This window comes from Musca domestica, unplaced genomic scaffold, assembly GCF_030504385.1.
Source record: "Musca domestica strain aabys unplaced genomic scaffold, Musca_domestica.polishedcontigs.V.1.1 2, whole genome shotgun sequence".
Lineage (NCBI taxonomy): Eukaryota > Metazoa > Arthropoda > Insecta > Diptera > Muscidae > Musca > Musca domestica.
This window is the reverse complement of record NW_026712249.1, coordinates 28,403,113-28,421,432: the sequence shown is the minus strand read 5'-3', so window position 1 is coordinate 28,421,432 and position 18,320 is coordinate 28,403,113. Positions and strand designations below refer to the sequence as shown.

The 18,320-nt window shown below is 36.5% G+C and overlaps 1 protein-coding gene across 1 annotated transcript in view; it reads right to left on the bottom strand.

Annotated features, from left to right (window-relative positions):
- The window catches only part of LOC101896997 (Chitin binding Peritrophin-A), a 126,951-nt gene that overhangs the window by 9,278 nt on the left and 99,353 nt on the right, over positions 1–18,320 (bottom strand). The window contains exon 6 of the mRNA XM_005185031.4: positions 3,898–4,117. Within this exon, the coding sequence (XP_005185088.1) occupies positions 3,898–4,117 (220 nt within the window). The remainder of the gene's footprint in view (positions 1–3,897; positions 4,118–18,320) is intronic.

The window sequence follows — 18,320 nt, the reverse complement described above, 5'->3', positions numbered from 1 at the left end:
GAGAGTTATCGTGCGCACCAGCCAGACAGACGGAAACGATTTTGGTCCAAAGAGACATAGGATATAAAACCGTTATTTCGGATCTAAACCCACGTTTTGGCCGTATCAAATGATATACACCCTCTCTAAACATATGGCTGAGAATATAAAAATGTTTTGCTCGGAAAAAAAAATCTCCCATGTCCCATTGATTTTGACCACCACTGTTTGCAGCTTTTTGAGTAAAAATCGAGTGAACATCTGTGAATCGCTGCAATCGTTGTTTCTTTAACAAGGATTTCAAGACCATGTCATTGGTTTTCGTTTCCTTTTTTTGTTTGTGTGCGTATGTATTTTTTTTTCTTCATGTAGCGAGCTTTCTTATCTGTCGTCCTTCAGATGTGGTTTCAGAGCGAGCGCATGTAAAATTGGAATTACAAATGAAAAGGGCTGTAAATAAATGCTTCTTATTTTCAGCCTTGTCAAAAGGCAGCCACTTTGTTGGCTTTAAAGGAAATGGAAATATTGAAATCTGATGAGTTTTCCTAAGTGTTTATTAATTTGCCAGGGATGTTCACTAGCAAGGAGAGAAAAAGGGAGAGACGGAGAGGTGGGAGGGTAGAAAAGTGATAATTTTATCAAAGAAAGGCAGAATGAAATTAATTACTGTGTGGGGGGTAGTGAGAATGAAACCAGTAAAGAAAGTCTTAAAGTCGGGCGGGGCCGACATTATGATACCCTACACCACTTTGCTAATTTAGTAGAGCTCCGCATAACAATTGAAATTTTTTATGGGAGAATTCAATCATACACGCTATTATCATAATTATAATTTAAAGTTCAAAGGACTAAATATGCCGAAGCATTTGTATCTTCTAAATTCGGACTTATATTGCCCATTTGGTGCAAAATTAATTTGAAATCGCATAAAGATATATATGGAAGCTATATCCAAATCGGAACCGATCTCGATAAAATTTAGCAAAGGTATTTCTGAGCTGTATTTGATATATTTCCCTGAATATAGTTGTTACAGAGTGCATATTACGGTTGTGGGTAACACATATAACAAATCGGATGAACAGTATATATGGGAGCTATAGCTATATCTGAACCGATCTTCACCAAATTTGACATACTAGCTTCTTAACTCAATTCGGTCGTAAGTGCCAAATTTCATCCCATTTGGGCAAATATTAGACGTTTGGTGCACAATCAAAGGTAAATCGGACGAAGTTACATATGGGAGCTATATCCAAATCTGAACCGATCTCGATAAAATTTAGCAAAGGTATTTCAGAGCTGGATTTGATTTATTTCCCCAAATATTGTTATTACAGATTGCATATTACGACTTCGGAGGACAAAAATAACAAATCGGATGAACAATATATATGGGAGCTATAGCTATATCTGAGCCGATTTCGATCAAATTTGGCATACTTATTTTTAGACCTAATTTGGTTGTATGTGCAAAATTCCATACTATTCGGGCTCATATTACATGTTTGGTGCACAATAAAAGGCAAATCGGACGAAGATATATATGGGAGCTATATCTAAATTTTGACCGATTATCTTCAATTTCAATAGGGTTCGTCCTTGGGTCGTCACAAACAAATGCACGAAGACATACTACCCTGACCACCTTGTGGTTAAGGGTATAAAAATGGATGATTTACATTTGGGGTCTCAAAGTAATATTTCGAGGTTACCAACGAAGGGACGTATTTAATATTCCCTTGTTATCTATACAGGGTGAGATGGAAAAACTGCAACCAACTTCAGTATTTTGGTGAGAATTTTCCCGAAAAAAAGTTATTCGTGATGGAATTCAAGCTTGATAGCGTGATTTTTTTATAATTGGTTGGAAAATTACAGGTGGCTATCGTTAGAGCACTCCAGCATTTAAATGTGAATAAATCTTTTGCACCTCGTACCATCGCTCCATGTTACCGAGATACTGGCAGCGTAGCCCCACGTCAAGGAAGTGAACGGAAGAAAACAGCATCATCGGCAGAAATGGGTCGAAAAGTAAAGAAGCGACTTGATCGAAACACGCGTCGCAGTTGCCGAAATATGGCTCGTGAGCTGAATATATCGCAATATTCCATTCGGCAAATATTGAAAAATGAACTCGGGGTAAAGGCATTGAATTTCCTAAAAGTACAAGAACTTAAACCAGAACACCAACAGAAAGAAAATAGACTCAAAAGAGTTAAGAGTTGCTTCGCTTGCCCGAAAGTGGTAAACTGGCGAATTTGGTTTTCTCCGATGAGAAAACATTTGCTGTCCAGCAGTTTGTAAACAAACAAAACGATCGTGTTTACTTGCACCTTCGGTTGGCTAGAGGAACTCAAGCGCCGGCCATGGTGATGGTGTGGGCCGCCATAACAGCCGATGGTCGCTCTCCGCTCGTATTAATCGATCGTAGCATCAGAATAAATGCCGAATATTATCCGCAGATCTTGGACATTTCAACAGGTCTCAGCACCATCGCACTCAGCACGCGCCACCCCAGAATGGTTACAAAATGAGGTTCCTCGCTTCATTTCTAGCGCACAATGGCCACCAAAATCTCCGGATCCCAATCCCTTGGACTATGGTGTCTGGAGTATTTTGGAAAGCGAGGTTGGAACTAAAAAATACCAAAGTGTCGATCTCCTCAAGCAAGCGATTCGCCGGGAATGGGCCAAAATGCCGCAGAGTAACATTCGGGCAGCGTTCGGGTGCCGTTTGAAAGCCATAATTCGTGCCAACGGTGACCAATTCGAACAAATCTAAACTTATTCTAAAATTTGATGCTATTTCCGATATTTTTTGCTTTCATTCAATAAAATTTAATAAGAAAATGTAAAAATTTTGGCGGTTGACTTTGTTGCAGGTGGTTTTGGAAATATGTAAACCTTGCTAAATGGTACTAAATTTGGAGTTTTGTTCTGGGGTGAACGGATAAAGCAGGAATCTTGAAAATTTTCTCGAGAGTAAGTCTTGCGGCTAAGCATGAAAAAGGATACAAAAGGTACGAAACCAGGTTTTATGGAAATTCGTACTAAAAGATTACGAAAAGTACTAAAACGTACTAAAAATTGAATACTTTGTGTTGGACAAATTGATGGACTCAATTCTTGTTCTATGAAAATGTGAAATGAAAACTTTTATAAAGGAAAGAAATCTGAAATGAAAAATTTTATAAAGGAAATATTTTTCATTTCATATTTTCATAGAACAAGAATCCAGCCTCAGGATACCAAAGGGTTTTTTGAAATTCGAAGTTTAAGGATACGAAAGGCTCTAAAAAGTACGAATCTTTAAAGCATTGTGCCATTTGGTATTACGTGAATGGATAGCGAAAAATACTTAATGGTACTAAATCGTACTGGGTAAATGGATAGAGATAAAATTCTGAAATATGCAATTTAGGTTACTGATGGTATCTTGCTTGAGATTATGTTTGAAAATGTGTGCCATATAAGTATGAAAAGTACTAAATTGGTTATTGGGTGAAGGAATTAATCGGATATCCCCAAATTTTTTATTGAGGTCCCTGTTGATGTTCGGAATTGAGATATGAAGGTATATTAGTAATAATATAAGGACATGTTGAAGAGTCCCTAGCATTTATTAACTTTCCACCCTTTTTCTGTCTAATTTTTCGTACTTCCGCATTGTTCTACAGAGAAATGCTTTTCAAAATTATCGCGGGGGGAAATCTGGCAAATTATTGGCATTTCCATGGAAAATTAAAAAAAAAACGTCAGAAAAGTAACCATTCTCTAGGGGGACGGGGTCCCATAGCCCTCCCCGCGTAAATACTTTGCTCTGGATGTTTTTTCCATTAGGTCTTTTTTATTGATTTTTTTAATAATATCATAATTTCTTTTATAATTATTGAAGAAAAACAAAACCCGGACTCACCTTATATTGTGTATTACGGCCGGGCTTCAAGAATGGGGCACGCATACCGACAACTTCATTGACCGACACATTGGCGAAGTTACGCAAAATTTCACGCATACCAATCATTTCGCCAACCCATTCCTCGTAGCCCTTATCCTGCAAGCCTTGTTGTTGCGAAATACTTTGGGTGGCGATTTCATGACCGGCATAGCCGAGATGTTGGATTTGTTGGTAGTTGCTGGAAATACAGAGAAACACACAAATTAATTACTTAATTCATTAGACTTTTGAAAATTAAAGTTTTTAAAACTTAGATTTTTTATTTAATTCAATTAAAAATATTTTATTTTTGCATTGGAAAAATTCAGTTTTTATACCCTACAACACTATGTGTTGGGGGTATTATAAGTTTGATTGGGCCAAAAATTATGTAACACCACGAAATATTGATTTCCCACATAGGAAAGTATATATGGATCTTCCTAGCTCGCCGAGCTGAGTCGATCTAGCTATGTATGTCCGTCCGTCCGTCTGTCCGTCTGTCCGTCTGTCCGTCTGTCCATGTTAATTTGTAATCACTCTACAGGTCGCAATCATTGTCCGATCTTCACGAAATTTAAAATGGAGGTGGGGCTAGGGTCAGAATAGAACCCTATTTCTTTTGGTGATGATCGCATAATATTTAGGGGTTGAAATGGACCAAAAACTGAAAAAAATCCTGATTTTGCACTTGCTCTACAGGTCGCAATTATAGACCAATCGACGCGGAATTTCGCATGTAGCTAGAGTTTAGGGCTGGCAAGAAGCCTACCCATTTGGGTGGTCATCGGATAATATTTAGCGGGTAAAATAGACCATATATTTTGTGTTGAAAAAATTCAAAATTTTTCATTAAACCGCGAATATTTTAAATCCCGGGGAAATCACAAAGCCATGACAAGGTTACTTCTGATCTTTACATTGATGTTAACATCCAACAAAACGGATATGTAGCAAAATATGTGCGATATATATGTTTATCAAAGAAGATATGCTTGAAAAATCTCTTATATGTTGAGAACGGCTGAACTGATTTCGACAGTTCTCATTAATTCAGAATGGCCTGTTGGCAGGAAAGAAAAAACGACTAAAAAAATCGCATAAAAATGTCTCTCTAAAGATGAAAATATTGATTTTGTAAAATTTTCTCATATTTTTTCAATTTTGTCATATTTTTGGCATATTTTCATTTTGAATTAAACATTTGGAAATATTTCTACAGCTAACAAAACTAAGTAGTTAGGATATCAGGATATCATATACAGATCGCATTTATGGCCCGAAATTTTGCATGGAGATAAGATGAGGGTCAGAATAAAAGCTTATTCTTTTTGGAGATGATAGCCATATAATTAGGGGTTGAAATGGACCAAAAAACTGCAACATTGTCAGCAGGTCGTAATTATGGGGGTTACCGGACATTGCAAAAGCCAAGCAATTTTGGATGGCCATCCAAAAATATTCAATCTGTGAAGGAGTTTGCCAACTTTTATAGACAAAATACGAAAATGTCCATTCCAGTGACTTTTTGGAGAATTCACAAATACAGGAAAGACGCACTTCTGACTATTTCGTTGAAGAATATAGTCAAATGTCTGTATCTCATATAGATGCGTTTCAGTCAAAACCCAATAATAAATTTTAATCTTTTGCCACTTCTGAGAGATTATAGGTCTTTGGGAAATATTGGTTCCAGATATAGGAAGACCATTTACGTGCAACATCTACCAATAAATTGGAAATGAGCAAATTAGTTTAAGTTGCTATTATTCGAAAATTAGAGAACGGAACCTGATGGTTTTCTTTTATTATTTGTCACAATATCTTGTGGAATTCTTTCGAGTATCTCGCCTATATAAACTGTATCGTTTCTTATAGTGTTGTAGGGTATTCAACGGTCGGCCCCGCTCGACTGTAGCCTTTGCTTACTTGTTTTTTTTGGTTTTGTGATGAAAAATAAATTGTAACGGAAAAGTTTTCCAGGAATTGAAATTGTGATATGTTAACAATAGCATGTTTGAAAAAATAACGAGGGTTGTTTCGGAAGGTTTCAGGAGGCAAGGAAATATAAGATTATAAAATCTATAAAAAAAACTATTGGAGGCCTTTTTATAAAGAAGGCCTTTGAAGCTCTTCCATATAATGAAGACCCATTGAAGACCATATAAAACTTCAGAAAATTAAGAATTAGTTCGTATCCATAGAGAATATATTTTATCTTGGAGAGATGTAAACAATTTTCAGTCTATAGAAGGTCTACGTAAGATCCAACATTTATGGAAGACATGTAGGGCCTAAAGAAGGTGTTTTATTTATAGGAGCCCTATTTACGCCCTCAATTTATGGACAATCTGTAGCAGAAGTTCCTTTAATTGAAACCAATTAAAGATGTTCTGCTTATATTCGTAGCTAAGAATACAATGAAAAGATCCTTACAAGGTTTCTATATTTGAATCCCTTTCCATTCATACTCCGAAAATCGAACCAAATACAGGGTGAGATAAAAAAATGCAACAAAGGCAAACGCCATAATTTTTAAATTTGTTTTTAAATTTTATTGAATGAAAACAAAAAATGTCGGAAATAGCATCAAATTTTAGAATACGTTTAGATTTTTCGAATTGGTCACCTTTGACACGAATTATGACCTTCAAACGGCCAATGAAACCGTCACACGCTGCCCAAATGTTGCCCTGCGGTATTTTGGTCCATTCTCGGCGAAGCGCTTGCTTGAGGTGATCGACACTTTGTTATTTTTTAGTGCCAACCTTGCTTTCCAAAATACTCCAGACACAATAGTCCAACGGATTGGTATCTGGAGATTTTGAAATGAAATGAAGCAAGGAACCTAGTTTTGTAACCGTTCTTGGGTGGGGCGTGCTGAGTGCGATGGTGGTGCTGAGTCCTGTTGGAATGTCCAAGGTCTGCGGCCAAAATGTTTGCGTGTCCAAGGCTTTAATACACCCTCCAGAATATTTTCGCGATAATATTCGGCTTTCATTCTGATGCCACGGTCGATTAATATGAGCGACCATCGGCTGTTATGGCGTCCCACACCATCACCATGACCGGCGCTTGAGTTCTGGTGGCCAACCGAAGGTGTACAGCAACTCTCTAGCTCTAGCTTTTTGAGTCTATTTTCTTTCTGTTGCGGTGTAAGTTCTTGCACTTTTTGGAATTTCAATGGCTCTACCTCGAACTCATTTTTCAATATTTTTCGAATGGAAGATTGCGATATGTTCAGCTCACGAGCAATTCTTCAGTCACTGCGACGCGGATTTCGATCAAGTCGCTTCTTTATTTTTCGAACCATTTCTGCTGATGTTGCTGTTTTCTTCCGTCCACTTCCGTCTGACGTCAGGCTACGCTACCAGTATTACGGTACCGAGCGATGGTACGAGACACAAAAGATTTATTCACATTTAAATGCTGGAGTGGAGTCTAACGATAGACACTTGTGGTTTTCCAGCCAAATATAAAGAAATCACACCATCACGCTTGAATTCCGTCACGAATAACTTTTTTTCTGGAAAATTCTCACCAAAATGCTTTTGTACGCTTGTAAACAATATAATTAGCTGTCACTGAAATAATTTTAACAGCTGTCGGACGAGTGGCTTAGAAATGACAGCAGTCTGAAGTTGTTGCCAATCTTTTGATATCACCCTGTATTAAGGATATGTTAATTATATTCGTATCTAAGAAAATAATTAAAAGATCCTTACTAAGTTTCTATTTTTTAATTCCTTCCCATTCATCCTCCGAAAATCCAGCCAAAAACACAAATTATTTAAAATGACAAAAAAAAAAAAACATTTTTTCCAAAACTATCTAAAATATTGAAAACAATAAATGCCAAAACTTTTCACAGACCTAGCTCGCTATTTTTTTGTTTTCATCTGCTGGCATTCTGGAATTGCCATAATATTTGGAGTTTTACACGAATAGTTTTTTTCAGCTTTTTTGTGTTTCATTCTCAAAGTATTTGACCCAATAGTTGTTATGGTGATAGTTCGAATTTTGTTTTTGCTAAAAGTTCTCTATTTTCCAATTCCAATTTGTTTATTTGTTTGTAACAACGAGAGAAAAAAATGCCGAGAGAGAGAGAGAGAGACCATTCGAATTGGATTGGCCTGTGTTGTGTTGTTGATTTTTGATGTATATTTCGGTTATGATTTCGAGTTGATAAAGACACAGGCAGGCCAATTGTCCCCATATGCCAGCGTGTGTCTGTGTGTGTTGAGTGTGTGACAATATGTTCGTAACAATTGGCCAGAAATTATTGTTACTGTTATTGTTGTTGGCGTTGTCGTTTGTTTGGATAACATACAAACGCTTTGTTTGATGTTGTTCGAAACCCCTCCCAAAAAAAAGTTATTTGTTGTTGATTTCCAAAAAAAAAAAAGAATTGTTTGACTGAACTTTGAGTTGCGATATGACATAAAAATAATATTTATGTTTTTGCAAATTGTTGTTGTGGCCGAGTTTTGATTTATATTGAATAAAGGCTAAAGGGGAAAATAATATCAAGTGGGTTAGATGTTGGTAGAACATATCAGCATAAAAATATAAAAACAAAATATATGAATTAATGCCTTTGAAGGGTCTTCTATAGGAAAAAGACTTTTTGAGGGGTATGATATAGCCTGAAGATATTTTAGAAATCGTAGGAAAACAGACAACCCTCTACACACAGAATAACTTCAATGGCTCTTCTGCAACTAGAAGACATTTCTTTTTGAACCAAAGATTTTTTCCACAGACAAAAACCCATTAAAATCTTCTACATACAGAAGGGCTTTATAAGGTCACTTAAGGCCAAGGGCATCATATAATTATTCTTTGGACGACATATAACAGTTTTAAAAAAAGAATATTGTACGACTTTGTAGAAATTTTTAAGGGCTAAAATAAAATAAATAATAAGGTGTTTTCACTGTTTGTCCAAGACCTTCCGAATATTTATTAATTTTGGATTTTATAAAATATCTTCCTGAAAAAAAAAATGGATTTTTAAAAATATATTTTAAAAACATCCTGTCTAAAATCTTAGATTTTTAAAAATTCATTAAAAGATTTTTCGGCTACATAAAAATTGTGATTTTTTTATATAATAAAAAATAATTAAAACAATTAAAAATGCAGCTAGGTTCTGCTAGGTTCTCCACCATTTGGAAGTAACTTGAAATATTTCTAAAAAACCGTCGAAAACTACCGCTTAAATGAAAACCGATACATGAAGGCTATGGGAACAAATGAACTTGAATACGCAACTTTTTGTCAAATGCTATTACTAACTTTAAATATGAAATTTGAAACAATTCTGGTCTACATGGTGAGATGAAAAACATTGCAATTAAATTCAGACTGCTGTCATATCGAAGCCACTCGTCCGACAGCTGTTAAAATTATTCCAGTGACAGCTCATTATGTTGTTTACAAGCGTACAAAAGTATTTTGGTGAGAATTTTCCCGAAAAAAAGTTATTCGTGATGGAATTCAAGCGTGATTTTTTTTATAATTGGTTGGAAAATTACAGGTGGCTATCGTTAGAGCACTCCAGCATTTAAATGTGAATAAATCTTTTGCACCTCGTACCATCGCTCCATGTTACCGAGATACTGGCAGCGTAGCCCCACGTCAAGGAAGTGAACGGAAGAAAACAGCATCATCGGCAGAAATGGGTCGAAAAGTAAAGAAGCGACTTGATCGAAACACGCGTCGCAGTTGCCGAAATATGGCTCGTGAGCTGAATATATCGCAATATTCCATTCGGCAAATATTGAAAAATGAACTCGGGGTAAAGGCATTGAATTTCCTAAAAGTACAAGAACTTAAACCAGAACACCAACAGAAAGAAAATAGACTCAAAAGAGTTAAGAGTTGCTTCGCTTGCCCGAAAGTGGTAAACTGGCGAATTTGGTTTTCTCCGATGAGAAAATATTCGCTGTCCAGCTGTTTGTAAACAAACAAAATGATCGTGTTTACTTGCACCTTCGGTTGGCTAGAGGAACTCAAGCGCCGGCCATGGTGATGGTGTGGGCCGCCATAACAGCCGATGGTCGCTCTCCGCTCGTATTAATCGACCGTGGCATCAGAATAAATGCCGAATATTATCGCGAAAATATTCTGGAGGGTGTATTAACGCAGACCTTGAACATTCCAACAGGACTTAGTAGCACCATCGCCCTCAGCATGCGCCACCCAAGAATGGTTACACAATGAGGTTCCTCGCTTTATTTCCAGCGCACAATGGCCACCAAAATCTGCGTATATCAATCCGTTGGACTATTGTGTCTGGAGTATTTTGGAAAGCAAGGTTGGCACTAAAAAATACCAAAGTGTCGATAACATAACATAAAGTGTCAACAAGACGGTGCCATATGCCATACAATACGCGTGGCAATGGACTTATTGAGAGGCTAGTTCGTTGGAAATTTTATTTCACATTCGGAACTGCTCAATTGGGCGGCAAACTCTTGTGATTTAGCGCCTTTGGAAATTGTATAAAGATTGGTGTTATTGTTAGCTCGAATCGAGCTAGAATTCTGAAATGTTGTAGAAGCAATGCCATTTGGGAATTCAGATTACAAAAAAAATTGCTAAATTTTAGTCGATCTCTTTATCGTCCTTTTAGTGGTTTCCACATCCATTCTCTTCATGTTGCCAAACTACGCCTTCCCGGATAACGATTTCATCATTATAATTGTCTTGTAGCTATTGTTCTTGTTGTTGCGTATCACCAACATCCTGTTGGCAAATAAATGTCTAACAATGCCTAACTACATCCATGATCCACCCCGAGAACACCCTCCTCAAGAATATCGTCTACATCCAAATCCTGATGTATAATTGTTGAAGATTTCTGGTAGTCAACAGCTTTTCATCATCGCCATCATTTGGAGCGGTATTTTCGTCAACACATCCGGGCAACTTGATTTTGTACCATTGCTGACTGTCCTGCTAACTTGCCATCCAGATGATGACTGACATCGTGTGATGTTGTTGTTGTCTAACTGTCTTCTAGCCATTGTTTATTTGTCTGGTGGAACTGCCTTCCCCTCCCCCCTTCCCTGACACACACACATATTATCTTAGGAATGTAGTAACGATTTTAAAGCCTTTGCATTGGTCTGTGTGCCCCCATACTTTCGTCGTAGATTTCTGCAGCTGTCATTGTCAGTTAACAATGTCAGCATTTTGCCCCCGAAAACAAATTGAAACAAAAGGAGTAACACCAAAATTAGCAAAAGAAGCCCCAGTCAGGAGTAACCCATTCTTGTGGCCTTCAGTGTGGGACAACTTCCGTGTTATGACTTTTGTGGAAAATCACAAAATTTATAATGGCCATAATTTTATGGTAATGTCAACATTAAAGCGAGGACCTAAACCGTATGGGCCCAGATAACGAAAAAGAGTGTTGCTGTTTTACACAATTTAGGGAAAAATAACTAGTCCAATTCATTTGAAGAACTTTGGTATAGGATATAAACTAAATGGAAGACACTTTTAAAGTCCTTGGTGCCGTATCATAATCTCCACGGACATAATCCCATTAAGGAGTAGATATTTTTAATCTGATTATGGCAAAGTAATTTTTCGTGGGGGAAATATCCGATTATTCGAACCGAAAGTTCGGACACAAAATCCGGATTTTATCCGGTTCTACAAAATTGATATATAAATGACTCCCATAAATCAAAGACCGATTTAGAAGGAAGGTCTTTACTAGGACGAAGCCAATATATTGGCCTTCTTAAGAAAGCTTATGGAAATACCCATCCAACAAGTGGTCATTTGAATCGGTTCCGAAGCAATATAAGAAAATTGGTATTTTTGGGTCCAACTTTTTGGAAAAATAGACCTTTTATGGGGAGTTAAAGTCTACATGTTACATTATCTCCTACACTCTGACCTTTCCAAAATGGAGCCAAATGTGCTGATAAAAATCATAGAATTGAGATTTTTTTTAAGTATCCGGCATTTGGCTGGAGGATTTTTTTTTTGGGTACGCGATCCATAGTTTTTCTAAACTTTATGACTTTTGTAAGTACCTGTGATATACATTTCAGGTCAATCCTAGTATAGCCTCTAAACTCAACGTAAGCCTTGTTACACCCTACAACACTATGTGTTGGGGGTATTATAAGTTTGATTGGGCCAAAAATTATGTAACACCTCGAAATATTGGTTTCCCAAATAGGAAAGTATATATTGATCTTTCTATCTCGCCGAGCTGAGTCGATCTAGTTATGTATGTCCGTCCGTCCGTTTGTCCGTCTGTCCATGTTAATTTGTAATCAAGCTACAGGTCGCAATTATGGCCCGATCCTCACGAAATTGAAAATGGAGGTGGGTTAGGGTCAGAATAGAACCCTATTGTTTTTTGAGATGATTGCAAAATATTTAGGGGTTGAAATGTACCAAAAACAGAACTTTTTCCTGATTTTGCAGTTGCTTTACAAATTGCAATTATTATCCGATCCTCACGAAAATTTTCACAAGGGGAAGGCTCAGAAGGGATAGGCCTATTGTTTTCAAAGATGTCCGCTATATATTTGGGGGTTGAAATGGACAAACACCTAAAAATGTTCCTGATTTTGCAACCGTTACAAACGTCACAAATATAAATTTCGAAATTTCGTATGAAATTAGAGTTAGAATGGACCACTACTTTTGTGTGAATAATTCCAACATTACTTTCAGGCAATACCCGAAACACACAAAGGCGATCTTCTGGCTTTTTTATGATGATATCGTTGAGGAATATAGCCAAATACTGTAGGCAAGAAAATCATATTGATGAGTCTAAATTTGGAGATACAGAGCGGCCTCTTGCTTTTGGAGATGATCGCAAAATATTTAGGGGTTCAAATGAACCAAAAACAGAAAAAATTTTCCTGATCACACAATTGAAGCCATTCGACGCGTCTAAGAAGAGTGTTAAGGACAGGGAAGATTTCTGGCATTTTGGATGACCATTGGATTATATTTAGCTCTAAAATGGACCACAACAACTAACAGCACGACGGAGTGCGTAAATATAGGGCAAATGTCCCTGGTCAAACTGCTAATCTGGGCAGTGCTCCGTGACAAAATTTCACAAGGGACATCTTCCAAAATGGATTTGGACATAAGGGTGCTTCCAACATATTGTATTGTTGTAGGGTATCACATGGTCGGCCCCGCACGACTATAGCCTTTGCTTACTTGTTTTCTTCCTGGGGATCATGTCTGATAATTTTTCGGACATAATCCCCACTGCCAACGGTTACACTCCCCATGAGGAGATTATGACCAAAACAACGTTCATAATTCCATAATTGCAATGAGGATTATGTCCGGGCACCATTATTACATTTTAGTACTTTAACGATCTATTACTTCGATTTTCGAAAAATGCCTTTTAGTACCCGTTTTAAATTTCGAAATTCTTCCTTAAATTACTTAACAGCATATTTAGTACCTCTCGGTACGTTTAGTACTATTTTTGTCTGAAAATCCAAACATGCTTCCGTACATTTCTTCTGCACACCTAAAGCGATTCGCTTTTATCTAAATTCTAAATTTCTAAAATTCAGAACCTAAATTTCAGAATCCGAAATTTAAATTTCATTAAATATCGTAGCCATTTAATGCATTGTATGACTTTTAGTATCCTTTTACTTCAAATCTTACCCCGACATATCAGTACCAATTCCCATGTAAGAACTCGTCTAATTAGTAAAACGTATTTTAGTCAAAAATTTAAAAAAATTACCTCAACCCTATACCCAAATGTGCCCTTTAGGTTCCACCTTTCCCTAAATTCAATGGCACAACATTTAAATTTGTTTAGTACTTTCAGTACCATCATTGTACTTATTCCCAACAGATTGGTACCTTGAATGAGGAGAGAGAAGACCATTGGTAGTATTCTCGGGGGAAAAGATCTTCTGGATAAGATACCATCTAAAAGTCTCCCATAAATAAAAGACCGACTTGAAAGGGAGGTCTTCAATCTATGTGCCTTCTGAAAATAAAAGATCTATATGTGTGTGTCCCACTTAAAATCTTCCTTCATTGCAAAGATAGACATTTAAACATATTTGGCATTTTGACAGGCTGATGCAGACCATGATAACGGTATACACAGAGAAATGGATAGCTCCATGTTAGAGCACACATACACACAATGACATATTCACACACATACAGATGCTGTTGAATTGGATGCATCTTTTTTGCTGGGTGACATCTTAATGTCCTTTGGAAAAAATGAGTTCAAAAGAGTGTTCTGACGGGCAGGACATTCTTGGACAATAACACTCAAAAATTCGTTAGCAATATATGTTTTCTATTTGTTTGACAATCCATGTTCTGGTAGACACATATACATACAAATGTACAGGGTGAAATCAAAAAAACTTCAGACTGCAACTTCAGACTGCAACTTCAGACTGCTGTCATTTCTATGCCACTCGTCCGACAGCTGTTAAAATTATTCCAGTGGCAGCTCATTATATTGTTTTCTAAGCATACAAAATCATTTTGGTGAGAATTTTCGAGAAATCAAGTTATTCGTGATGGAATTCAAGCATGATAGTGTGATTTCTTTATATTCGGCTGGAAAACCACATGTGGCTATCTTTAGAGCACTCCAGCATTTAAATGTGAATAAATCGTTTGTGTCTCGTACTATCGCTCGTTACCGTACCGTTACTGGTAGCGTAGCCCGACGACAAGGAAGTGGACGGAAGAAAGCAGCAACATCAGCAGAAATGGTTCGAAAAGTAAAGAAGTGACTTGATCGACACCCGCGTCGCAGTGGTCGAAAAATGGCTCGTGAGCTGAACATTTGCAATATTCCATTCGGCAAATATTGAAAAATGAGCTCGGGTTAAAGCCATTGAAATTCCAAGAAGTGCAAGAACTTACACCGCGCAACACTAAGAAAATAGACTAAAAAGGGCCAAAGAGTTGCTGCGCTTGGCCGAAAATGGTGGACTGCCGAATTTGGTTTTCTCCGATGAGAGAACATTCGTTGTCCAGCAGTTTGTAAACAAACAAAATTATCGTGTTTATTTGCCAAAGAGGTCAGCTGAAAATGTGCACCTTCGGCTGGTCACCAGAACTCAAGCGCCGGCCATGGTGATGGTGTGGGCTGCCATAACAGCCGATGGTCGCTCTCCGCTCGTATTAATCGACCATGTCATCAGAATAAATGCCGAATTTTATCACGAAAATATTCTGGAAGGTGTAGTAAAGCCTTGGGCACGCAAAGATTTTAGCCTCAGACCTTGAACATTCCAACAGGACTCAGCAGCATCGCTCTCAGCACGCGCCACACAAGAATGGTTACAAAATGAGGTTCCTCGTTTCATTTCCAGCGCATGGCTACCAAAATCTCCGGATACAAATCCGTTGGACTATTTTGTCAGGAGTATTTTGGAAAGCAAGCTTGGCTCTAAAAAATACCAAAGTGTCGATCACCTCAAGCAAGCGCTTCGCTGAGAATGGGCCAAAATACCGCAGAGCAACATTCGGGTAGCGTATGACGGTTTCATTGGCCGTTTGAAGACCATAATTCGTGCCAAAGGTGATCAATTCGAACAAATCTAGACTTATTCTAAAATTTGATGCTATGTCCGACATTTTTGCTTGCATTGCATAAAATTAAAAAAATGTAAAAATTATGGCGTTTGATTTTTTTGCAGTTTATTTATCTCACCCTGTATACATATATGTATAAGTGGTATTTGCGTGCACATATGTAGGTATTTACATAGCCTTGTCAATAAAAACCAAAAGGAAAATGTTTAAACAAAAAAAAAATTGAAAAATCTTCATTGTTGTGGACTTAAATGAATGCAAGCATAAAGAGTAATAACTGCATCCTTTTCCTAGCCAACATGTTATTATGTAGACCTTGCTTGCAGGTCCTTTTTGGGGAAAAATACTATAACACACATGTACACAAAATTTTAAAAACCAAAAAGACAACAACGAATCAATTTTGACATTTAGTACAATTAGTTTTTTTTATATGTTTTGCCTGTTGTACTTCCCCCGATAATGTGGGACACTAAAAATTGAAGGCTCTTGTTTCAAATAAAGAATGTCCTAGACACAGACACACTCACACACATTGCAAGTAACATATTTGCTTTTATACTTTTTTTCCAAAAAAATCGTATATTTTGTATTGTTGCAGAGTGCGTGTGTGTTCGTCTGCATGCCTCTCATCACTATTATCCTTGGTATCATTACAAACAAATGGAATTAACACACACAAATTATAAGGATGAAGATACATCTGTACATATATGAAAATTATATCTGGTTGAAGTGCCTATTTCGTATGAGAGGTGTGTGTGTATGTGTGAGTTACGTTAGGTACTAATTATGAAAGTCTATTTGTAGTTTTTATTATGAAAAATGGATATTGTGATTAAGCAGGGAGGCTGGACTGCCAAAGGATATAAATGAGAATAATATTTTTGTTTTGATATTGCACTAAACGGTTTGAGGATTTATGAGGCAATTAGGTTTGGGGAGGAATCCGTATTTACAGAAGAAATACTGCTATAAAAATCCAGGTACCGGAAGGAGTCGATGGACGTTTTCCATTTTATTACTGGGGTTAATGCTAGTAAATATATTGGGATATGTGGTTTTAATAGAAAATCTGGAAATCTCTTCCCATTTTATAACTGACTAGTATTTTACGATTGCCTAGTTTTAAACAATATACGATATCACAAATTTCAACCACAACGAACACAGTTTTCCAAGGGGAAGATAGTGAAGGTATCAAATTATATACTCTGTTGGCGTAGACTGATAATAAAATAAAATTAAATAAAATAAGAAATAAGGGTAGGAATCGTCCAATTTTGTAGGATATTTCTGATAATCTTTAATTTTTGAAAATCCAATTTTTAGTCTGTTTCCATAAAATTGTTTTTTATTGTTTAACTATTTATTATTGTTTCTTCTTTGGCCAATAAGCCATTTAAAAGTCAGTAATATTTTTTTTTGGTACAAATTCCTTAAAAGATTTTTAAAGAAAATCATGATTTCTTTTCAGAATTTTAACAGCATGACCTTGAAAAATATTAAATATCCATGATTATATTTAAAAAAATATCCTTGAAAACTCTTCTAAAAAAATTCCCAAATTTGGTCTTTTAAAATATAGCCTCAATTACTCACTGTTCATTTTTTAAAGTTCACCTCAAAACTTTAGATTCGGTGCATGTTAGGGCTTTTTCGCACTCAAAATGCACGATTTGTTCAGTTTGACAAAGTTTTATATTCCAAACTTCACATATCGTATTAAATTTTCAGAATTTCAAGGTTTTATATATTATCCAAGTTTTTCCTTTCTTCGGAAAAATATAGGAACATTTTTAACTTTTACACCAAAAGCTCTTCAAAATTTTTCATTTTAAAATTTACTGAGGAGGATATTAGTAAAACCAATGCACAGTGGACCGCATCCAACATTTTCTGTCCAAAACTATTTCAATGTCTCCATATGTAAACCCTAGAAACCAACAGTGACTTCAATATCAAATATCCGAATTTCAACTTTATCCCTTCGCCCAATACCAAATTATGCTGATTAGAAACATTTAGTACGCATATCCAAAACAATCTACATCGTTCCATCCTAAACACCAACAGTAATGCAAAATTAGTATAAATCATAGTAGAGATTACTAAAACCGCCTCCATTCCAGATACCAACAGACACCTCAATATCCATATTGAGGATTGCAGCCCTATCTCTTTACCCAATGCCCAATTTAGTACTTTTCGAAAAAATATAGGATGCATTTCCAAAACGACTTCCATATCTTAAACTCAGATACCAACAGTTACCTAAATATCAAATTTCAGGGATTCGGCTATATTCCTTCAACCAAGACCAGATTTAGTACCTTTCGTAAAATTATAGTACACATTTTCAAAATCACTTCCAAATCTAAACCTCCGATACCAACAGTTATCCCAATATAAATGTTCAGCTCTATCCCTCATTTAATACCAAAATATAGTATTATTAAGTCCTCTTCGAACAATTATAGTACACAATTCTAAAAGCACTCAATCCTAGATATCAACAGAGACCACGACATAAAATTTCGGGATTCGAGCTCTCTTCTTTAATTTAGCATCATTTAGGACTTTTCATACAAATATAAAACGCATCTCCAAAACATAGCCAAATCTCAAACAGAGATATCATCAATGACTTAAATATAAAATATCAGAATTTTATCTCTATCTCTATCCCAATACCAAACATAATACCATTCAGTACTTTTCGTACTATTATTGTACACATTTCCAAAACCACCTTCAGGCCACACATGAACAGCTACTCTTTTAGCAAATTTCGGATTTCAAGCACTGTT